Source organism: Medicago sativa, chromosome 4 (genome assembly GCF_051527215.1).
Source record: "Medicago sativa cultivar Bolivia chromosome 4, Bolivia_mono, whole genome shotgun sequence".
In the NCBI taxonomy this organism is placed as follows: domain Eukaryota; kingdom Viridiplantae; phylum Streptophyta; class Magnoliopsida; order Fabales; family Fabaceae; genus Medicago; species Medicago sativa.
This window is the reverse complement of record NC_140752.1, coordinates 73,978,615-74,004,322: the sequence shown is the minus strand read 5'-3', so window position 1 is coordinate 74,004,322 and position 25,708 is coordinate 73,978,615. Positions and strand designations below refer to the sequence as shown.

Sequence of the window (25,708 nt, the reverse complement as noted above, 5' to 3'; positions counted from 1 at the left end):
ACAACACATCTAATGTCACATAATGTGTGGCCCAGATTTAATGTCACCGTGACATTAATGTCACACAAGTATTTCCCGGATTTAAAGGGATAAGGATTATTATAGTATCAAAAGTATTTTACATTATAAATATTACTCCCTCCGTCCCGGAATAACTGACCCATTTTCTAAAAAAAAGTGTCCCAAAATAATTGACTCATTTCAATTTTCAATACAACTTTCATCATTCCCAATACAATATAACACTAAATAATACTATTTTTATCATTCCCAATACAATATATTCCATTTTCCCCTTTATTTATACATTTTTCTTAATATGTGTGAAAAACAAAATTGTGTAAATTAAATTGGGACGGAGGTAGTAATCTTTTGTAAGCGTATCTTGAAATCATTGACTGTAGCATTGCAATTTAGAAGCATATTCTTTGACAAGTGTCATTGCATACGTATGATCTTTATCTAAAATAATAGCAAATGTGTTCTGATGACAATCATTTTGTTGCACGTGACTCAATCTTGGTATAATATACTCCCTCCGGTCACTATTATAAGCAAATTTTGACTTTTTAGGTTCATTCAATAAATGATGTATGTGGTCTATATAGTAGACCACATACATCATTTATTTAAAATAACGATTTTTTATGCTGTTAAGGTCCCAGTTTTCTGGCAGTACTATCAAACAAAAACGAACATAATAGATTTTTTGTACGGAGCTTCTACCATATTATATACTCCCTCCGTCCCCGGAATAACTGACCCATTTTCTAAAAAAAAGTGTCCCAAAATAACTGACCCATTTCAATTTTCAATACAACTTTCATCATTCCCAATACAATATAACACTAAATAATACTACTTTTATCATTCCCAATACAATATATTCCACTTTCCCCTTCATTTATACACTTTTCTTAATCTGTGTGAAAAACCAAAGTAGGTCAATTATACCGGGACGGAGGGAGTACATTGTTTTCACAAGAAACCAAATTGCAGTGTCACTAGTAACATTTACAGTTTGGTTATTTGAGCTGTTTGATCGTTGTTTCTTCCTATTCCGAGTGATTAACCATGATTTGAAAGTTTCGTTTGGTTTGGTTCGATTTTTTTAAACGAGAGTTGAGATTAAATGCTCGATTTTTAAGATATTGATTTGCAAATATAATATAAAACTACAAATTAATTTGGCTAATTGTCACAATGTCAACTTTCATTAGGAAACTTCTAAGTTCCTTAATACTCCCTCCGTCCCGGTTTAAGTGACCTACTTTGGTTTTTCACACAGATTAAGAAAAGTGTATAAATGAAAGAGAGAGAAAATATTTGTACCAAATTACCCTTATAAAAGCAATGATTTGTTTCTCTTGTTTCAATAACCTCAACGAGACAAAACCTGCTGTTGCATTTAATTGAAGTCCAATTGCCTAGATAAATATACCATCATTAATGCTATACCATCATTAATGCTATGCATGTGTACAATATTGTCTTGGGCCATTTTTTCCTTAGCCAAATTTGTTATTGCGCCATTTAGCCAAATTTTCATTTTCAAAATAATTTTCCCACCAATTTAATTCTATAAAACCATGAGTTGTAATGGTAACAATACATATCCTATATGCAAAACAAATTCAAAAAAATGTCTCTAAGAGAAATAGATTTAAATGAAAATATTGGCTCTAGTGAAAGCAACCAAGAAAGACAACAATATTACATACCAGATCTGAATGTTAGTATTGAAGAATTAGGTGTTGGTTTTAATCAAAGTCCATCAAAAAATTCTTTACCTTTTGACTTAAACGATGAGCCATTCATTGAAGATGATACACAGATAGAAGAAATATTGCAACAATCAAATTCAAACACCAGTAAGTATATATATATATAGATGAATTCTTGTATTTATGTATGTGTTTGTTATATATAGACACACTTACCGTTTATTTATTATACTCCAGTTGCACCATATTGTTACATATTTTTATTTTTTTAATGTGTAAAATTCAGCTGATTCATTTCCACAAAATTCATCACATTCAATTCCTTGTGACTTCAACAATGAGGTAGATGAGATATCGTCTGCATCAAATTCACATTTGGGTATGTACAAATAAAATTCCTGTAAATGTACACTCAACGTTTTTATTTTTATTTTTAATAGCTGCACCGTAACAAATTTTTTATTATATATTTTATCACTACTAGTAATGTTTATATATAATTCAGATAATTCATTTACACAAAATTCCTCATCGCATTCAATTACTTGTGATTTCTACGATGAGCAAGAAGAGATATTGCCTGCATCAGATTCACATTTGGGTATGTATAAATATATAATTAATTACTAGTAGTATGATTAATTATATAATTTATATGATTAATTAATTTATATGGTATTCGTAAATGACAGCTATAATTATTTGTTTCTTGTTAAAAAAACTAGTATAATTATTTTATTATTTGCAGGAGAAATTAGTGCCAATGATGTGACAAGTTCGCAAGTTTTGGAAGCACCAAGAAGAAGTTCCAGAAATTTGTTGAATGAGAATAGAATGGCAATATTTAATGTTGTTTTAGGTAGGAGTTTTGAGGGAAGACTTATAAAAGGGACACTTGATATGGTGGGGTCACACTTTGGAGTTTCAAGAAGTACTATTCAGCGTATTTGGAAACGAGGAAAAGAGAGTGGTGTTCATGTCAATGTGTCCCATAAAAGAAAAAATTGTGGTCGCAGGAAAACTCAAATTGATTTCGATGGAATTCGTGATATCCCTTTGCATAAAAGGACATCTGTTAGATCTACTTCTTATGCATTGAATGTGAGTAAGAGCACTTTGCATAGGGCTCTAAAGTCGGGTGTTATAAGAAGGCATTCAAATGCTATAAAGCCTTATTTGAAGGAAGAGAACAAAAGAGCTAGATTGCAATTTTGTCTATCAATGCTTGACCCTACTAGTCTGCCACATGATCCAACTTTTGTAGGGATGTATAACATGGTTCATATAGATGAGAAGTGGTTTTATAGGACAAAAAAGTCCGAGAATTACTATTTGCTACCGGATGAAGAAGATCCAATACGCGCTTGTAAAAGTAAAAATTTTATTGAAAAAGTTATGTTCTTAACTGTTGTAGCTCGCCCAAGGTTTGATGCACAGAAACGTGAAATATTTTCTGGAAAAATTGGTGTATTTCCCTTGGTCACACAAGAGCCGGCTAAAAGGAATAGTGTTAATAGAGCATCCGGAACTCTAGAAACCAAACCAATAACTTCCGTTACTAGACCAATTATTAAGTCATTCATGATCGATAAAGTTGTACCTGCCATGAAGGAAATATGGCCAATAGAGGAAAGAGGTTTTCCCATATTTATTCAACAAGATAATGCAAGAACACACATTGATATTAATGATGAGGACTTTCGTCGAGTGGCTTCACAAGATGGATTTGATATACGTTTGATGTGTCAACCGGCAAACTCTCCAGATTTAAATGTTTTAGATCTTGGTTTTTTTAATGCTATTCAATCCTTGCAACATAAGGAGGCGCCTAATTCTATTGATGAACTTGTGAAAGCAGTTGAAAATTCATTTGAAGCATTTTCAACAGTGAAGTCAAATCGAATTTTTCTAACTCTGCAGTCGTGTATGATTGAGATCATGAAGAAAGGAGGTAGCAACAAGTACAAACTCCAGCATTTAAAGAAGAAAAAATTGGAACGTCAAGGAAAGCTTCCTACCCGATTGAAATGTGATGCAACATTAGTGGAGGATGTACTTAAGTATTTAGAGTAATTTTATGTTAATCTTTTCCCTTATTGCTACTTTCCCTTGTCGCTACTGCAACTATGAATGTTTATCTTTTCAAAATTTTATGTTAATCTTCTCATTTACTTGAATTATAAAAATGAATACTCTTGTGCTGCACATTTAATATTCCAATACATAAAGAAAACCATAAACCATACTCCAGTACATGCCTGACAAACTACAAAACAGAACCGTTAACGATAGATTCCAACTCCAGTTACGATTTCAGCATATACTAAGCAAAATAAAAAGCATAAACTTCAACCTTAAAAAAAACTTGGAACGTAAATGTTCAACATGTTCTTCACCTCTTCTTTGATTTCTTCCTCATGCAAGTGAATTTCTTCTAAACCTTCATCTTCTTCCTCATGCAATTGAATTTCTTCTAAACCTTCATCTTCTTCCTCATGCAAGTCTCTTTCTTCTAAACCTTCATCTTCCATCGGCAAATCATTCAAATCAAAATCATGATGTGCAGGCAAATTCAAATCAAAATCATGATGTGCAGGCAACCTTGCTATGTTATTATTCTCAATACCATCATCATCTGTATCACTCTCCATATCTAAAGAGTCTTCTACTCTTTCTACTTCAATACCATCTTCATTTGAATCGCTTTCCATATCTAAAGAGTCTTCTACTCTTTCTACTTCAAGGCCATCTTCATTTGCATCTCTCCCTAAATCTTGAGAGTCTTTCACTTTTTGATCTTCAAAGTCATATTCTTGTGCATCATTCTCCAACTCTACAGAATCTTCCACTCTTTCTACTTCAAAATCATCTTCAACACTATCAATGACTAGTTTAGTAGACATGGTTCTGTAATTAGTTTTTCCTTTTTTTTACAAGTACTCCATAAGCAGGAAATGAGTTACCTTTATTTATTCTATTTTAAACGTCTCTTCATATTTTACAGGTGAAACTTACTCATGTACAGTACTAGTACCTTGTTGTAGTTTCATGTGCCTTTACATTAAATGCTTTACGGCTCCTGTTGGGTGCCCCTACGAAAAGTTTGCATGGGGAGCAACAAATCTAAATTTTTCTTTCCATGTAATGATTGAGTTAAAAGCATTTATAAGGGTTAAAATTGGAAAAATAGTGTTGAAAAGTAAAATGGGTCAGTTATTTTGGGACACTTTTTTTTAGGAAATGGGTCACTTAAACCGGGACGGAGGGAGTATGTCCTAATTTGAATTCTTTATTCAATGATTTTACAAACACACGTTTACTTCCAATATTGTATATATCCTATCCTAAACTCGAAATTTCACTTTAACTTCTTCCCATTGACCCTGTCTAATATACTTACCTATTTTTAGAGAATCTGAGAAATTTCAAAAGGATTTTTTTTTCCTTACTTACATTTAATATATGTAACTTACTAAGTAAGATCGAATACCTTTGACTTCTAAATAAACTTTTTCATCAAGAAATGAAGAAGCATAGTTGATAAGTCTGAGTTTAATCATTTTAAAATGTTTTGGTTTCAAACAAGGTATTAAAAATATTTCAAGCATCACAATTCATAACACGACTCTTGGTGTGATTTAAAGCCATAAGTAGATAGCAAGTGGTGTTATCTCAACTTCCATTTCTCTTCTTGATTTTATTTAACTTGTGGTTCACGTTGGACAAAACATTTTCAATCACAACAACACAATTCTAAAAAAGACAACCTCCACTAGCTAGAGTGAAATAATGATGAGTGGGTCTACTTGTCTCTTTCTCTTGAACCCAATGCCTCAACCATTCTTGTTATTCACTAAATAAACAACATTATTTAAGTAACATGGGTGATATCTAACCTCCTGTCCACCACATCTATAATAACAGTATAATGTTCTCCCTGTATTATATTGTATTGCTCAATTATTGAGCACATAAAAGACAAATTAAACCAAACAACGTGCCTTTGTGCTATTGAAGTTCCTTACCACGCACATGAAATAAACTAATCAAGATTTTTCATCGAAAGCCTAAAAAAGGCACCAATAAAGATTAGGTTGGTTGAATAGGTTGGTAAGAGGGTTTAGACTTGTGACGAACCAAAATTTGAATTTCAGTTGAAAGAGATACATTACATCTTGAATATGATTAAGATGGTTGCTCAATATACCTCTTGATTTCGTTCGGGATTAGATTGTAACTTCTGATCGGCTGTTTTTATATGAAAATTCCGCTAAAAAATGTAAGCAATTTTGAGGGCCTATTGAACAACTGTTTAAGGTTAATTCTATTGGAAGTAACCTATAGAGGAAAATAAATGCCCTCACAAAAGGTTAATACCATTGTCCAGAAATGTTTTAGTGTCCAAGAAAAGCTTGAAAAATATGTACATTTATTATTCTAGTTAAAATCTAAAATTACATGAAACAAATTTGCATTAAGAACTTTCACAAGAAAATGAAAACTTTCATTGGTCATTGTTATCTAGCAATGGATGCAACTGCATGAGCCCAGAATTTAAGATTGTCTTTCATGTCAATCTCACTACCCTTATCTGGTACCCTCCAATTCACTAATGGATTTTTTCTCTCCCTTTGATCAAGAACATCCCAAGCCTCAGATAAATAAGGCTTATGATCAGATAAAACATGTTCATCAATCTTCTTATGTTCTTCATCTTCACCTTCTTCTACGTCATAATTTTCTTTTCCAAGTCTTTGTAAACCAGGTATCAATGAAACCAATTTTGAATCTTTGTCTTCCTCAGAAAACACAAAACCCAAATCCATAAACCCTTTTAGCTCTTTAAACTCAAGTTCTGATAAACTCCTACTTTTCCTTCTCCTTCTTCTATAACTTTGGCTTTGTTTTTTCTTAGTGTATGCAACATCTTCCTTCTGATGATGATTTTCACTACTAGTCTCCTTTGAGAATTCTCCGAATTCTCGTTCAGAAGGGATTGTTCTTAGCTTTGATGAGGTGAGGACTGAATTTGGTGATGGAGAATCAGAGAAAACTGATCCTATGATGCTCAAGTTTTGTTCACTATAGAACCTAACATCAAGGTTTGGAGTTGGAACAAGTAAGAGATTTGTGTCTTGAGGAAGAATTTCTTCAACTTTTGTGTGAAAGTTTGAAGGATTTTTGTTGGTGAGAATTGTTGTTTCAAACCAAAAGGAATCTAACAAAGTTAGAATTTGTTCTGCAGACATTACTTTGTTGTGTGTGACAAGTGAATGGTTTGAAATTGGAATTGGATTCTATAAAAGATATGAGAAGGTTGGAGAGAGTTATAAGTTTGGAGATAAGAAGAGAAATTGTCAATATGTATATTTATTTTTATTTTATGTATATGGAGAGTGACATTTCTTTCTTAATTAATTGCCTATGGTTTTCTGTTTTTGGCTTATTCCCATTTTATTCGAATATGCACTTTGAGAAGTTTCAGGAAGATTTCTTGGTAATTTGTCGGTTTTGTGAAAATCATAAAATTCATACGACTGTCTTATTGCTTGTACTACATTTAACATTAATATTATGATTTGTTTCTTATAAAAATATATTTAGATTTTTTTGAATGAATTTTTATTTTTCTTTCATTATTATTATTATTTTTTTTTTGGAAGAAATTATTATTATTATTATTATTATTATTTTTGTTGATATTTATCATTATTTTTTACCATCATATTATTGATATGAAGTTCACACAATCATTTAACCGACCACTATAGAAGAGTTTGTGCGTACGCAATGTGGATTTCTCCTTCCAACCAAACTTGGATTATACAGTAAAAAAATAAGAAAAGTCTTGCTATCATTCCTCACCTTACTACCAAGCATAATAGCTAATCATACGGCTAGCGATAGTGGACCAGTAGTACCGGTATGTATCTATTGTACAATCTGTGACGAAATCATACGGCTATGCCAGGGCGAGCAGTGCTGCTGCTCGGCAGTCACCCGCTTGGATCCATACAAAAGGGTAAAAAATTGAACATGTATTATTGTAAAGCGATGAGTGAAACGGAAATATTATTAGCAATGGAAAATTATAAGCAATCGATAATCCTATTAAGAGTTTGGATTGACTAATGTTAGATATTTATAAGTTATGTCATTGTCATTGTAATCATTAAGTATTTGTCATCTTAAACAATTATCACAATTTTTTTTATCAGAAAATAAAAAGTAAATTATTTTTTAAAAATTGAATAGTTTTTTATTTAAATAAATGATACAAACTTAAGTTTAATTCTAAATTTGATAATTTAACAGGAATTTTAAATAATTTCAAAAATAGATATAAAAAAAAGGGTAAATACAGACTTTGGTCCCTTAAATTATTTTTGCGTTTCATTTTGGTCCCTTAACTTTAAACTGTCTCAATTTGGTCCCATAAGTATCTCTCCGTTTACCAAAGTGGTCCCTTCCGTTAGTTTTTTTTTTTCAAAAAACGTTAACTTTGGCAAGGTAAGCTTCCAAGTGGCACATTTGAAGATACTAGCGTCGGCCTAGCCGAGGCTACACATTGGAAGACCTGCAATTCTGCATTTTCTCAACCACAACCACCACCTTCCATATCCAAATTCAACCACAACCACCATCTTTGATAAATTAAAATAGACAAGTGTTTATCCCATAAATCCCTTTCTTTAATTTCAAATAATCCATAACAACCCAATTTTCAATCCAACTCTACAGCAGCAACCAAACATAATCAAGGTCCAATTATACACACAAATAGTCAAAAATATCCCAAGGTGGGCTCTAATTATGAGGAACTTACCATAAATGATTTCTGCAATAACATAACAGCTTATGCAAACTTAATTTCAAACAGCTTCAGCTCAAAAATCAAACACCCAATTCAGCCCTAACAATTTCATAAAAGCTTAAACTCATTGCATACTTTACTCATACTTGCATTCACAAAGTACGAAAGGAGTAACAAGAGGAAGAGGGTTCGGCCAGTTAAGAAGGAGGAAGAAAAGTTAAGCTGACATACATTCCCAAAGTCCCAATGATCATGAATTTGTGCTTGTATGTTGCAATTGGCAAGATTTGGCAATTAATGGATGAATGGTGAAGAAGGCAAGGGACACGTGAGGTAAAGAAGAGAGGAGAGGGACAAGTGTTTGTATAATTGGAGATTGAGTATTATACAACCAACACGTGGAGAAAGAAAGAAAGGGTGTGGATTGTGGAGTTAAGGCATTGAGAAATAATGGACTAGAACTTTGGAAATGAGAAGGAGTTTTGTTTTGACAAATATGATTTTGGGTATGTTTGTTTTGGAAGTAATGGATTTGAGCTTTTATGATGATGGGGTATAAGGATGGGGTTTATGATGATTGATGAAGATGATGCTGGTGATATAGTGATTAAAGAGTGGGTTTAATTTTATTTGTTTTGATTTTCTGGGTTTTTCAATGTGTAGCCTCGGCTAGGCCGACGCTAATATCTTCCAATTTGAAAACAAAGATGAAACAGTTAACGTTTTTTGAAAAAATTAACGGAAGGGACCACTTTGGTAAACAGAGAGATACTTATGGGACTAAATTGAGACAGTTTAAAGTTAAGGGACCAAAATGAAACGCAAAAATAAGTTAAGAGACCAAAGTCTGTATTTACCCTAAAAAAAAAAACCAATTTGACACTACACGTGTTAAAATTCATTTTAGCTATCTTTCTCCAAATGAAACTCTCCATTTATTTGAGAGATGAAGAGAATTATAACCTTATTCAAATAGTGAATTGATAAAAATGAGTCTGATTTGCTCTATTTATCTACGTTTATTTATTTTTTTTAAGGATTATATACGTTTATTTATTAACCATCAAAGAGAGAAATGTGTTTCTTTTTAATAAAAAAATTGGGGAAGAGAAAAATTTTATTATAAAAGTGGCACTAATGGTCATATTACAATTGTCTGATATTCAAACTTTGTCCCTTAAGAATATAAAGTCAAACTCTAACCATTAAACTGACATCTCTTGAACTTATGAGAAAGATAAACACAAGTGAAAGATTAGCGTTATCCAATTTAAAAAGTGGACTTCACTAATAGATCTCACTAATCTTCCACTTATGTTCATCCATATATCATAAATGACCAATAATAGAAGCAAATAAATGGAGCAAATATGAACGCGATAAAAGTTGTTTTTTATTTGATATATTAAAGGGTTAATACATGTTTACCTCCTGTAATATTAGTGATTTCCGATTTACCCTTTGTAAAGAAATTTGTTTAGATTCTAACCCTATAATTTAAAGATTCTTTGATTTTGGACCTTCATGAATTTTGACTGTACAAAATTGATGATATATATGACAAAGGGGTAAACCAAAATTCTCTCAAATTACAGGAGGCGAAAGTACCTTAAATTTTGTAATTTTGTACACAACTAGTATGTATTCTTTATGATCTAAACAATATATGATTCTAGTTATTCATGATCATTGATGTTATTCTTGCTTTCTATGTAGTGATCTTATGGATTTGGATTGTTATTGAAAAATACTTTTTGAATCTAGGTTAGAATAACATCTATTAAACCCTAAATGTTAGAAATGGTTTTAGGATTTGATAACGGTAGTGCTATATAGTACAAATCTTTTTGTGCGAAAATATACGAATGTGTGTAATTGTGGCATTTTGATTTGCACTTTTTAATAGAGAGGTAACAACACACCACTCACACTTGCGGAATACAGGGCATGGTTGCAGTTAAAATTATTTTTTAATAAAAACTAATAATATAGTAGTCCCATTTACACAATGCATGGTCGGTTGGAATTAAAATAGTCAATTCTCTTGTTCGTTGATTTTCGTTTAACTGCGGTTTGCACTAATAATCATTATCATTTTGATAATCACATTATGTATCAAATCTTAATGCTATTGTATTGTTTAATAGACTGAGAAATCGTCGATTAAACAATATGGTTGAGTTCACGAGATTATTTAGACATAAATGATGTTGTCGAGGATATGTGGTAATATCGAGTAATAGCTAGAATCTATGTGCGTGATCATGACGATATATGCGAGTTTGGTCAATGAAGTCTAATCGCAGCAGTTTTTAAGTCTCTATCAAATCCCGTTTCATTTACCGCATTATATTTCGATTAGGTTTTCATAACAAACAATCATTTAAACCCTAACTTAAAATGATAATTTATGTTGAACGGCTCATAATATCACACTAGTCCTTGTGAAAACAATATAAAAATACTTATTTTTGAAAAAATCTACATCACTTATGACGAAGCTTATGAGGTTGGAAGTGAGACACGTCTATTGCTGGTTGAAAACTATATATATGTTCGTTATTTAGTTACATAGAATATTTTAAAAAAAATACTGGAATAACTTGTTTAGCAATAGTTTTAAGACTTAAATATAGTTTTGAACCCTTATTTTGACAAAATCACAATTTTAATCCATCTATTTTGAATCGTGCAATTTTGGTTCCCCATTTCAAAACTGCATTTTTCTAACCTAATTTCAATGTTTTTTTTTTAAACTGATCTCATTACTTTTTTTTTATTTCAACATTTTTTTTAATTTATAAAATTTGAAAATATTACATGCTAATAATCTAGAGGAAAATATATGAAATTGTCTCATGGATGCAACGTTATCATTTTAATATGGAATTGATATACACTTAATCATGTGAATATAAATATAAATATAAATTTCTTCAAAAAAAATAAATATATATATATATATATATAAAATAAAATAATATTATGAGGTGTTCTGCCTATTGAATACATCCTTCGTTACAGAAGATGTGTTTTGCCTAGTGAAGTTGATATTTCTGAGGCGAGAAAGTAAAGTCAGAATTATGGTGAAAAAGCCTTTGTTAAACATGAAGGTGAGAAAAACACAAGGGGGGGGGGGGGGGGGGGGGGGGTTGAATTGTGTTTTTAAAAATTCTTCGTTTCTCCTAAAAACTGAACACACTGATCAGAAGCTAAGTGAGACAACTTCTGAAGTGATGATCAGAATCTAAATGCAGCGGAATAAAACAGAGAGAGAGAGAGAAGAAGAACGACACAAAGCAATTATACTGGTTCCTTCCACAATCCGGAAGTAGTCCAGTCCCCTTTGCACTTCCAAGGAGATTTCACTAAGAGTAATATCTGATTACAATTGCTCAAGCACACAAGCAAGAGACTTCCTTTGCTCAAGCACACAAGCTAGAGACTTCCTTTGGTCAAGAACACAATCAAGAGACTTCCTGCTCAAGCACAACTGCAAGAGACTTCCTAACTAAACAAAATTACACAGAAAATTGTTTAAGATTGAACACTTGATATACAATCAGAGGTGCTCACAATATAAATCAGATACAGACTCAATGGACTTAAGAATTTCTAAGATATGACTTTGAGACACAGAAATTCTAAGTGAATGCAGAACAATTTCAGCAGAGGTTTGGCACTTGTAAAAAATGTTGTGAGTCTTTCGTTCAGCGTTCTTGCATTACCAAAACTCTAAGTCTTCACTCCTTTATATAGAGGTGTGAAAGAGACGTTGTGAAATTGCCAGCACACCAAAGAGTCGTTGTTGAAGCTTGATCTTTCACCAATGATATTTTGCCTGATTTGGTTGTTGTCCTATGAAGAACAAATTTGAAATACATTCCTTATCTAAAGGAACATCTATGCAGGCGAAGCCGTATTCTGAAGCTGTTTTCTTGTCTTGTAGCGTGGACATAAAACAGAGTAGTGGAGAAGGTGGTTGTACAGTTCGTACAAAGGTACAATGTCAACGCTTTCGTCCAAATTGCAAGCACATGCCTTCAAACACCTTTGAAATGACCGTTGCAAAGTTCCACTAATTTTCTGCTGTGTTTTCGAGTCCAATAGACAGCTTTTGCAGTGTAGATTCTTCAATCTTTGAATCTTCTGCAAATCCAGTTGATCTTCAGCTTCTGATGAAATGACTTCTGATGAGGCAGCTTCTGATGAAGCAGCTTCTGCAGGGGGGGGGGGGTTGAATTGTGTTTTTAAAAATTCTTCGTTTCTCCTAAAAACTGAACACACTGATCAGAAGCTAAGTGAGACAACTTCTGAAGTGATGATCAGAATCTAAATGCAGCGGAATAAAACAGAGAGAGAGAGAGAAGAAGAACGACACAAAGCAATTATACTGGTTCCTTCCACAATCCGGAAGTAGTCCAGTCCCCTTTGCACTTCCAAGGAGATTTCACTAAGAGTAATATCTGATTACAATTGCTCAAGCACACAAGCAAGAGACTTCCTTTGCTCAAGCACACAAGCTAGAGACTTCCTTTGGTCAAGAACACAATCAAGAGACTTCCTGCTCAAGCACAACTGCAAGAGACTTCCTAACTAAACAAAATTACACAGAAAATTGTTTAAGATTGAACACTTGATATACAATCAGAGGTGCTCACAATATAAATCAGATACAGACTCAATGGACTTAAGAATTTCTAAGATATGACTTTGAGACACAGAAATTCTAAGTGAATGCAGAACAATTTCAGCAGAGGTTTGGCACTTGTAAAAAATGTTGTGAGTCTTTCGTTCAGCGTTCTTGCATTACCAAAACTCTAAGTCTTCACTCCTTTATATAGAGGTGTGAAAGAGACGTTGTGAAATTGCCAGCACACCAAAGAGTCGTTGTTGAAGCTTGATCTTTCACCAATGATATTTTGCCTGATTTGGTTGTTGTCCTATGAAGAACAAATTTGAAATACATTCCTTATCTAAAGGAACATCTATGCAGGCGAAGCCGTATTCTGAAGCTGTTTTCTTGTCTTGTAGCGTGGACATAAAACAGAGTAGTGGAGAAGGTGGTTGTACAGTTCGTACAAAGGTACAATGTCAACGCTTTCGTCCAAATTGCAAGCACATGCCTTCAAACACCTTTGAAATGACCGTTGCAAAGTTCCACTAATTTTCTGCTGTGTTTTCGAGTCCAATAGACAGCTTTTGCAGTGTAGATTCTTCAATCTTTGAATCTTCTGCAAATCCAGTTGATCTTCAGCTTCTGATGAAATGACTTCTGATGAGGCAGCTTCTGATGAAGCAGCTTCTGCAGCTTCTGATGGTGCAGCTTCTGATAATGTGGCTTCTGGACCTCTTGTCTTCAGGAGCACTATTTCTTCAGGAGCGCGTTTTACTCTCTTCAGGAGCAGCTTGACTTCAGGAGCGCTTTCCACTTTCAGGAGCGTATTGCCTTCAGAATCGTCTAAGCTTCATTTTCATTTGCTCTTTATTTTCTCATTCAGAACCAATTAATGATGTAACTTTTTAACTATGGTCCTGTACACTTGAACAAATATTAGCTAGTCCAATTTACAATTTTTAATACCTTGTTATCATCAAAACTCTTTGAGGTTCATTGTTAAACACATTTTGTTCCAACAATCTCCCCCTTTTTGATGATGACAAACAATAGTATTTAAAATTGGTCAATTGTTGTTAATCTAATTAACGAGTTGACTTTGGGGTTTCTGAGGTTTGTAAGCTCAGAGTCTGAGGTTTGTAAGCTCTAACTCCCCCTGAGTCTGATAGTCTTTAAGGTGAGGTTTGTAAGCTCCCCCTATGTTCTATCCAGGTTAATTAAATTCATTTTTCGCACAATAATATCAGAGCAAAAAAAAAAATTGAAAGAATTGACTTATAGATAAGAAGAATGGTTCAATTAATTTTATTTGAAATTTGATACTTCACCCTTTTTGATACACCCTTTTAAAGGTAAAACAAAAAGATAGAAATTTTTCAAAATTTTCAAATATTATTAATGGGGCTCAGAGCCTTTAAATACTATCACATATACTCCCCCTTTTGTCATTAGCAAAAAGACATAAACAAAAAGAAGAGATGAGAAAAACATAAGATTAAAGGTTCAGAGCATAATTCAAATTATTTTAAAGCATATTAACCATCTTCAAAGATTAAATAAACAAGCATAGCAAGCATTATTATCAAAGCAAATAATAACACATAAGGTATAAACAGTTAAAGATTTTCAGAAGCAGGAAGAATTCAGAAGCTTATAATATCAGAAGCGAAAAAAACTAAGTCAGAAGCAGAGATGATCAAAGAATATTAAAAGCCTAAAGAGACAAAAAAAATAAGCTAAAAGTGTGCAACTATGGGTTTGGCTTATTTCTCTAAAATCTTCTTCAGAAGCTCTTGAACATCAGCATACTTCTTGTTCATATCTTTTCTGTAGTTGTCTTCTCTGATCTTGGCTTCTTGCATATCAGCTTCCAATTTTGATATCTTCAGCTTCTGCTCTAGTAGCTCTGTTTCAAGCCTGTCATTTTCTTCTTTGAGCACCTTGTTCTCCTAAGCTAGAGCCAGGTTAGGTGCATCAATCTTCTCCAGGATCTCAGAAGGAATAATCAGATGCAGCTCCTTAGGCAGGAATTCATCAGGTTCTTTGCCTATGATACTGAGTGGATTCTTCACCCAAGTACCAAGTGTTTTATCTTGGTTTTCGGGTGTCAAACATTGATTACGTTTGAACCTTTTTAACCGGTGATATCTTATTTTTCTTGGGAAGGGAAAAAGTAAGCAAAAACCCTTGAGAATCGAGGTCCGGGAGTTGTTTTCGCTACGGGAAGGTGTTAGGCACCCATAACGACTATAGTATCCTATAGGAACCGTCTTTAATTTCTACGCGCGCGCTTTATTTTTAAATGCTATTTGAAAAGAAAATATTAAGCCTAAGAGTTTCTAAGTGAAGAATTGGAGGGAGAAGAATGTTTTTGGATTTTTATTTTAGTTGAATTGAAGGAATTTTGTTCCTTGCCTACGTACCCGTTTAAGGGATCAAATCCACCGTAGTTCTCTCTCAAAAAATGTTTTTGTTTTTGTTGGTTGATTTTAAGTTTGAAAATTGGAATTTGAAGAATAGAAAGAGGCCTCAAGGGCATAGGATTAGGAAATTGTGAGGTTGGATTAGTGAATTGCAAAATATGGTCAAAGTATGATTAAGGTTCATTAGGATTTGATCAAGAAAATAAAAGGAAAATACAATGGGATTTTGATCCCAAGGTTTATTTAGAAAATAGTTTGAGTGAAGTTTGTTCATATTTGTTTGGAAAATGATTTTTCTAAGTATAAAGCCTAAACATACATCTAAACATACAATCCTAAACATACATCTAAACATGCATATTCTAACTATATAGTGATGTGTGTGCATGTGTCGGTGCTTGTGTCGGTGTACATCATTAGAGTCCATTGTCCTTTACATCATACCTTAGATACATTCTATGGCCTCTTTGCCAAGAAATTAAAAGTGCATAAAGGAAAATATTACAACTCCTAAGTGTTTACATTCTAACTTTGGTACAAATTAAGTTGCAAGAAAGAAATAGAGATGAATATGGGGTGAAATGAAGATGCTTATGAAATGATGGAACATGAAATGAAAGGAGTTAGTAGCACAAGATATAATATGGTAAAGATAAAGCAAGTAAGATACCATAACAAGTGCAATAGAAATCAACACAAGACAAAACCAAAACAATGCAAAATATAGCCAAAATTCAAACAAACAAAATGCAAGAATCATATGGCTTATAATTCTCACAATTCAACATATTTTCCAAAGGCACAAACTCAGGTTTTAGAAGGAGAATCGAAGCAATATGATAAGCTTTGCACTTTGAATGAATTTAGGCATATTTACACTATTTATTTACAAACATGACTTGTAAACCAAGCAACTAACTAAGGTCCACACACAGGCATCAAAGTTATGTTCAAACAGTGACTAGAGATTCATAGAAACACATATCAAGTATATCAAATGGTCATCAAGAACATGGCACAGAATTGAACTAATTTTTAGAGGTTTTTCACATAAAAAACAAGGAATAATGCAAGAAAATGTGTTAACACCCCTTGGCAAAATTTTCAGTGAACTAAATGCATAGATGTATCACAAAATTAACAAGAAACATACACAATTTTTTTATAGAATTTTTGAAGGATTTTTAGTATGAATGGGAGTGTGAAAAGCATAGGCAGTGAGACAAATAGCAAGGAAAAATCCAGAAAACGAACCAAAGGCCTAAGGCCCAAACACCAGCAGGAAACGGATCAGAGGACGACTCAGGGACCGTTGGATTGATCCAGATGGATCAAACCTAGATCCAACGGTCAGGGGAATAAACCAAGTGAACCAGACCGGTTCACAGGCTTATATAAGTGCCTGGAGACCGGTCCAGCTCACTTTTCACTCGTCCTTCTCTCTCTTCTCTCTTCGAGTGAGAGAAACTCTCACTTCTCTCTTCTTCAATGTTCATCCTCCACCGCCGGTTTCTGGAATGAAACGGCTGGAGACGATGAAGATTCGTCGGAATCTTCATTGTCACCGCCGTGAATTCCAGATTCCGGCGACACTCAAATTTCTCCAATCTGTTTGGATCTAAACCCTAACTTGTGTTATTTTTCACACTGATTATGAATCTGAACTTGATTTTACGAAATAAACGGTGAATCATCCTAGATCTACATGTTAGGGTTTCGACTTTGAACTTCTTCAATCTTTTTCAAACTTTTTCGAAAGGACAAGTTTCGAAACTTGTTGATCTATTCAGTTTCACCGTTTATTTTTGCCGTTGAGCCTTCGATGATGATTTAAAGAAAAAAAAACGAGGAGGTTCTTTGAATATACCTGTTGAAAACTGGAGATTCGAGCCAAAAGAAAGAGGAGAAAGATGTTGAAGCTTCTTCTTCGTCTCTGAGGTATATTTTGATCGAAACTTCGAAAATAAATCGAAGTTTCTTCGTCTTCTCACTCTTCGTCTCTGTGATTTCACTGGTTCTTTCTTCGATTCTCCTTCTTCTCACCTCTTCGTCTCTGTGATCACACCGCTTCGTCCCTTGGAGGATTCGGTGTTGGAATTGCAGAGACTTTTGTTCGATGATGAAGATTCAATTCGAATCTCTGAGAACTGCGTAACAAATTATCTTATTTTGAATTGATTTTGTACATAACTGTTGAATTGAACTTTCTGGTGATGAAATTGGTACGGTTTTGTGAAGGATTGAGGTTGAATTGAGTTAGGGTTTATGATTTGGGGATGAAGTTCTTCATGAACTTCATCGTGTTTCTGGAAAACGGTTAGGGTTTGATCTTTTGTGGAGAAGAGAGAGAAATGGAAATGTGTTGATGAGTTGGCTCCCAATGATTGATTCTGTTCCTGCATGTTGATGAGTTGGCCTTTATATAGGCTGCCATGTGTGCTTGAGACCCAATGATTTTGTGACACCTGTACTGGACCTGTAACTAACTCGTTCTTGGGCCAATTCTGGACTTTGGGCCTTTTTGCAATTTTTGAAGGTTGGAGGACCATTCTGCAAATTAAAAAGCTAAAGGGACAAAACTGCAAAATGGAAAAGAGGACTTAATTGCAATTTTAAAAAAAACTTAAAGAAGAAAATTGAAGTAAAAAGGACCATTATGCAAAAATGCGAAATTAAGGCCTAAAAAGAAAACTAAAAGGGACTTGAATGCAATTTTGGACACTTTGGACTTAGAAAAAACTAAACATAAAAATTGAAAATAAAAAATGATAATTTGACTAAACGTAAAGTGAAACGTCTAAAATTTGACAAAACGGACTAAAACGAACCAATGGCCTAAATGAGGTACTTTAAAGTAACCTCTCTCTGCCAAAATTTCGTGTGAAATGACCAAAATGCCCCTAGGGCTAAAACAGCTGTAAATGACTCAGATATGAAATTTTAAAATGGATTTTTAACAGGAAATTAAAGCAAGAGTTCATACAAGCGGATTAAAAGACTCAGAGACAATTTTTAGAATTAAACAGAGTTTTAACACATGAAAAGACTAAAATGCCCCTAGGGGCAAAATTGACTCAAAATGACTTCAAATGCAATTTTAAAATGGACTTTGACATAGAATTGAAACAAAGACTTATTCAAACTTATTTGAAAGAACTCAAACAAAATTTTGAAAGACTGAGAGAAATTTTGACATAGGAAATGACTAAAATGCCCTTCCATGTAAATTTTGCAAATAACATTGAAATAAAATGCAGAGAAAGATGCAATTGATCAGAGACATATCAAATGACTTAAGATGCAAGAAAAGAGAAATTGAGTTGGTATTTTTAGGTCCAAAATTAGGGTATAACACCAAGAACTTCAACATCTCCAGTATTCTCTTCTATTCCATTCAACCAATCTTCCAGCTTCTGCTTGGCTTGCTCTTGAGCCTCAATGCAGGAATCATGCAAAGCTTCATCAGTAGAAGGTTCTGAACAATCAGCTGACATCATTTGATCGTCTTCAGCAATGCCAGAAATTTTAAGAAGTTGTGATGCTTCTGTCATTACCCTCTCTTGAAGTTCAAAAGCGATCTCCATAGCTTTTCCAATAGCTTATGACACATTAGTAGGAGCTTCACCCTTCTCAGACACATGAGGAAAGTCCTTGGTCCTCCTTACTGCTGGCTTCCTCTTCTTCTTTGGTACTACAGGTTGATTACCAGTAATGCCAACATCCATGATCAATCTCGAATCCATGTCTTCAATAGCTTCTTCAATTGATGGTACAGATGAACCACCAATCTTGAGCTTGTCAGCAGCAACTCTTGCCTTCTTAACGGTCTTTTCAACCTCCAGATAATCTTCTGTAGTCATTTTTCTTTTAGATCTTCTGCCTTTTGCTAGAGGCACTGCACCACCAAACATTTCTTCAGGTACTTCATCCAACCTGATGATCTTGTTGGTTGTCTCATAGTGATCCTTGATGTACCTCATCTGCACTTCAATAGGATCCCGTTTGCAAATGGGTGGAAAATCTCTCATAAGATCAGACAACACATGGGATTCACTTAAATCAGTTTGAAGTTGGGTGACTTTACTGATTAGCTTCATATTTAAGAGAGTATGAGCATTAATGAACTTTCCAGTCTTAGTGTCAAGTAGCTGATCTGTGTAACCTTGAGATCTACTGAGACTGTCCAAGACACCTCCTTGATAGAATATCTCCGATAAGAGTCTTCCATAAGGAACCCAGGGTTTATCCAGTAGCTGACTCTGTTTCAGACACTCTATGAGGTACTTGAACATATATTTGGGCACGTTCACTTTTTCCTTTTTGATGAAGTGCTGGAGAAGGACCTTCTGAGCTAAATTTGGTTTCACACTGTCACCACATGGAAACAGGTTCTCATTCTGAATCTTCAGAAGCATCTTAGTTTCCATGCTCAATTCAACATATTTCTTCTCCTTCTCAGAATTGTATATTACCAAATTAGCTTGCTTTTTCCAAATGCGTTTTTCAGCAGCATCTGAAAGATCAATTCCAGAATAGTATCCAGACGCTTCAACCTTAAGAACAGCTTCTATCTGCCATTGAGTAATTCTTACTGGAATACCGCAGATACTTGATCTGATTTCGTCTTCAACAAACGGCGCAAGACCCATTTCTTCTCTTGTCTTCCCTTCTAATTCAGGATACATTAACACCATCTGACTTTCCTCAGCTAGGGATGCCGCTCTGTTGTAAAATTTTGCTCTTACCCAGAAGTGTCTAACCAGAGCTTCATATGTTGGTCCATTCAACATTTTGAAGTAATGCATGAGTCCTTGCTCTTCATAGTAGCTTCTGATCCAACACTTATGAAAGGCCAGAGAATCAAAATCCACTGGATTCTCTATCTGAACTTGTAAATCCCATTCTTCCAATTTCATGCTTCTTCCTCTGTAGTCATATTCAGGGACCATTCGTGAAGTAGATACTGAACCTTCTCGTTGCGAACTTGATGATGCCATTCGATGATGATTGAAGAAGATTTAGAGAATATAGGGTTCTAAGGTTTTTGCGCTTACTTCGCAAGAGGTTTGAGAGAAAAATGTGTTTGTTGTGAGTGAGTAGTGTGTGAATTGAAAAAGTGTTTAAGAGTAAAAACGTTTGCAATTCAAAAGAGACAAACAAACATAACATTAATGACAAATTGGGGGCGCGTGAAAAGTACTTTCAAAGCTATTAAATCATCATTGCCCTTTTTGTTATACACCAACACATACAGGCCACGTAAGAAGTTCACAGAGTAACTACCAAGTTAGTGGGCCAGAAGTTACTTTTAAAAAGTAACTCCCAACGTTTCCACTAATTCAACTATTCGAAAGCAATAAATCCAGCTTCTGGACTTCAGATGCTGACGTCATCATTATCAGAAGCGAGTTTTCCTCAGAACCTCAATAAAGAGCTTCTGATGGACTACTGCTTCTGAACTAACTTCAGAACCTAAAATCCTATTCAGGAGCAAGCAATCATTTAATCAGATACAAAGTGCATGTTCAAATTTTTCTTTATAAAATCAAATCTTTCAACAGTTAAAGGCTTAGTAAATATATCAGTCCATTGATTTTCAGTATCAATGAATTGTATATCTAAAATTCCTTTTTGAACATAATCTCTGATAAAATGGTGTTTGATTTCAATGTGCTTAGCTCTTGAATGCAAAATTGGATTTTTAGACAAACATATAGCAGCAGTATTATCACAATAAATGGGAATACTGTTAGCAATTATCTGATAGTCTTCCAACTGATGTTTCATCCAAAGTAGTTGTGTACAACAACTTGCAGCTGAAATGTATTCTGCTTCTGCTGTAGACATAGCAATAGTTGTTTGTCTTTTGCTAGCCCAGGATATAAGATTATCACCCAGAAATTGACAATTGCCACTGGTTGACTTTCTTTCAATCCTATCACCAGCATAATTAGCATCACAGAATCCAATTAGCTTATAATCTAAGGATTTCCTATAAAGGAGTCCAAGATTAGTTGTTCCTTTCAAATACCTGAAGATTCTCTTGACAGCAGTCATATGAGATTCTCTAGGATCTGATTGGAATCTTGCACACAAGCATACACTGAATAAAATATCTGGCCTAGATGCAGTAAGGTATAACAAAGAACCAATCATACCTCTATACAGCTTCTGATCTACTTTAGCTCCTTCATCTTCTTTGCTTAAGGTGCACGTAGGGTGCATTGGAGTGTTCATCACTTTACAATCTTCAAGTTTGAACTTCTTCAGAAGCTCCTTTGTGTACTTTGATTGATGAACATAGACTCCATCTTTGCATTGATTGATTTGAATGCCAAGGAAGAACTTCAGCTCTCCCATCATGCTCATTTCAAATTCATCCTGCATCAACTTAGAGAATTCCTTGCAAAGAGATGCATTAGTAGAACCAAATATTATATCATCAACATATATTTGCACAACAAGAATATCTTTCCCAAGGGTCCTTCTGAAGAGTGTTGTATCAACTTGTCCTCTTTTAAAATCATTCTTGATTAAGAAATTACTTAGTCTATCATACCAAGCTCTGGGAGCTTGTTTCAAGCCATATAGTGATTTCTTCAGTTTAAAAACATGGTCAGGATATTTAATATCCTCAAATCCAGGAGGTTGCTTGACATACACTTCTTCTTCTATGACACCATTTAGAAATGCACTCTTGACATCCATCTGATATAATATTATGCCATGATTAACTGCATAGGAAAGAAGTAACCTGATTGCTTCCAATCTTGCAACTGGAGCAAATGTTTCAGTGTAATCAATGCCTTCTTGTTGACTATACCCTTGTGCAACAAGCCTGGCTTTGTTTCTTGTTACTTCACCTTGCTAATTCAGCTTGTTTCTGAATACCCATTTTGTTCCAATAATGTTCTTGTGCTGAGGTTTGGGTACCAGATCCCACACATCATTTCTTTGAAATTGATTCAACTCTTCTTGCATAGCTAGGATCCATCCATCATCTGAGAGTGCTTCATTAACTGTTGTAGGTTCAATCATTGAGATTAGTCCAATCATTGACTCTACTTGTCTGAAATGTGATCTTGTTCTTATTGGACTATCTTTATTTCCAATGATTAGCTCCTCAGGATGTGAAGACTTATGTTTGAATATGTTTCTGGGAGGATCTGCTTGATGTGAGCCATCTTATGCTTCATCAGAAGCAAGTTCATCTTGTGCTTCTGATGTGGGTTCAGCTTCTGGACTATCTTCAGATTCAGCTATCTGATCAGGTTCTGGAGTAACTTCAGGAACCTGTATCTCTGCAAAACTTTCATCTTGCTTTAAAGTTTTATCTTCAAGCTCTTTGTCATCAAATCTGACGTGCATAGATTCTTCAACACAGAGTGTCTCTGAATTATACACTTTGTATGCCTTTGACCTTTCAGAGTAACCTAAAAAGATTCCTCTTTGGGCCTTGGCATCAAATTTCTTTAGGTAGAGCTTGTTGTTCAGAATGTAACATGTACATCCAAATTGATGAAAGTAAGAGATATTTGGTTTTCTTCCTTTAAAGAGTTCATATGCAGTTTTCTCCAAAATAGGTCTAATATAGATCCTGTTTTGAACATAACATGCTGTATTCACTGCTTCTGCCCAAAAATGTTTAGCCAAATTGTTTTCATGGATCATGGTTCTGGCCATTTCTTGTAACGTTATATTCTTTCTCTCTACAACCCCATTTTGTTGTGGAGTTCTAGGAGAAGAGAATTCATGGATGATTCCATGTTTTTCACAAAAAGCTTCAAATGGCTCATTTTCAAATTTTCCACCATGATCACTTCTGATTTTCAAAATTTTTGACTCTTTTTCAGTTTGAATTTGTGTGCAGAAGTTACTGAATACCTCATATGCATAATCCTTACTTTTTAGGAATTTCACCCAAGTCCATCTGCTGTAATCATCAACAATGACTAATCCATATTTACTTCCATATAAGGATGCAGTACTCACTGGTCCAAATAAATCAATATGGAGTAATTCTAAAGGTCTTGAGGTTGAAACAATGTCTTTGGTTTTAAAAGATGATTTCACAATTTTCCCTCTCTGACATGCACCACAGAGTGCATCTGAATGATAGTCAATGTCTGGTAGCCCTTTCACAAGTTGTAACTTACTAAGCTTAGAGATTAACCTCCAGTTAGCATGTCCTAACCTTCTGTGCCACATCCATTTCTTATCATTCACTGATAGTAGGCAAATCACTTTCTGATCAGCCAGTTCAGAAAAATTGATTTTATAGACATTGTCAACTCTCTTTCCCTTGAACACAATGGATTTGTCTTCCTTGTTGATTACTGTATAGTTGGGTTTTTCAAAAAAACACATCATAACCATTATCACAAAATTGACTAATGCTCAAAAGGTTATGTTCAAGACCATCTACCAACCATACATTATTAATTGAGGTAGAGGAATTACCAATAGTTCCTGTACCTATGATCTTGCCTGTCTGATTTCCTCCAAACTTCACATTTCCTCCCTCTTTCATTGTTAGGCTGAGGAACATGGACTTGTCTCCTGTCATGTGTCTTGAGCAACCGCTGTCTAGGTACCATGATCTTTGCTTTGGCACTGCTCTTAGACATACCTGCATCATTGACATTTTTAGATTTAGGTACCCATTGTCCTATGGGTCCTGGAAGGTTAGTACTTAAGGCTTTACTCTTCACTTCTTGTACCTTGTGCTGTGAGTTGGGTTGCTTCTGATTAACCATCACCTTAGGTTTTGGTACTTCAGAAGCAGTAACTGTCTTCTTCTGAAACTTAGACATCAGAACCCCAGATTTTGGTTTCACCAGACTCTGAGGAATAGGTTCTGATCTTTTCAGGATCCTAACCTTTGAAGTCTTGGAATCAGATTTGATCATAGCCTTTGACTTAGAGTTCTTTGGCTTTGAAGTAATCTTAGCCTTAGAACTAGAAGCTTCAGGTTCTGATTGAACAACAGTTTCCAACTCAGCCCCTTCTGGTACAAAGAAGGTTTTCAGACCTTCCTTGATGCATTCACAACAAGATTTTAGATTGGTTTTCTCAAGTTTCACTTCTGGAAAACCAATTCCTCTGCCATTGTTCTTGTAAATGCTATAAATCATAGAAGCTACTCTGCTTCTGTCAATGCCAGATATAATAAAATCTTCAAGAGCAATTTCATGGTTACTTAAAGGTTTTTCATTACACTTTTCTTGTAGCTTCTGACATAAGAACCTGAGCTGATCTTCATATGTTTTACACATGAAGTCAAAGCCCCTAAGTCCTTGTTCAGAAGCTTTCAGATCCAATAGAGTTGATTTTTGCTGTTGTACCAAATCAGCATATTTTTCTTTTAAATCCTTCAACTCATTGGTTCTTACTTCAAAATGTGTAAGAAGTTCTTTAAGTGACTCAACAAGTTCATCTCTGGGAATTTTGGAATATACCTCGTTTTCATCTTCTGAGTCTGAATCTGATCCAGCTTCTGAAGTTGCTGTTGCTACCAACCCAACAGCTACCTTTGCATCTTCATCAGCTTCCTCTTTATCAGATCCAGATTCACTACCCAAATCATCCCACGTTGCCATTAAACTCTGCTTAATCTGCTTCTTGAATTTGCTTGGTTTGAATGTAGACCTCTTTGACTTGTCCTTTGACTTTTCTCTTTGAAGATCAGGGCATTCAGCAATGAAGTGTCCCGGCTTCTTACAGTTAAAGCATCCCTTCTGATCTTCTTTCCTTGAGCTTCTGGAGTTACCCCTTCTGGCGAGAAACTTTCTGTTCTTCTTGGCCAAATATTGAAGTCTGTTTGAGAGCATGGCCATTTCAGCAGCATCTGGTTCAGAATCTGAACTTGACTGTTCTTCCTCTTCAGATTCAACCACTTTGAGAGCTTTTGACGACTTGCCTTTGGATGAAAGAGCTATTGATTTACTCTTCTTAGTATACTCATGTTCATTAAGACTTAACTCATGAACTTTGAGAGAACTAACAAGATCTTCGACACTTAAAGTGTTTAAATCTTTAGCTTCCTCAATGGCAGTCACCTTTGGTCTCCATCTGGCAGGTAAGCTTCTGAGTATCTTGCTTACATGATCAGAAGCAACATAGCTCTTCT

The 25,708-nt window shown here is 34.5% G+C and overlaps 2 protein-coding genes across 2 annotated transcripts; one reads left to right on the top strand and one right to left on the bottom strand.

Annotated features, from left to right (window-relative positions):
* Nucleotides 1-1,589: 1,589 nt before the first annotated feature.
* On the top strand, nucleotides 1,590-3,901 carry LOC146931755 (uncharacterized). Its single transcript, XM_085703320.1, has 3 exons — nucleotides 1,590-1,881; nucleotides 2,243-2,325; nucleotides 2,473-3,901. The coding sequence occupies exons 1-3, from the start codon at nucleotides 1,622-1,624 to the stop codon at nucleotides 3,795-3,797; spliced, it is 1,668 nt and encodes a 555-aa protein (XP_085559446.1). The 5' UTR covers nucleotides 1,590-1,621; the 3' UTR covers nucleotides 3,798-3,901.
* Nucleotides 3,902-6,136: 2,235 nt separating this feature from the next.
* LOC146931754 (uncharacterized) lies at nucleotides 6,137-7,271 on the bottom strand. The gene has a single exon (XM_085703322.1). It carries the CDS (start codon nucleotides 6,971-6,973, stop codon nucleotides 6,242-6,244), a length of 732 nt encoding a protein of 243 aa, XP_085559448.1. The 5' UTR covers nucleotides 6,974-7,271; the 3' UTR covers nucleotides 6,137-6,241.
* Between the last annotated feature and the right edge of the window lie 18,437 nt (nucleotides 7,272-25,708).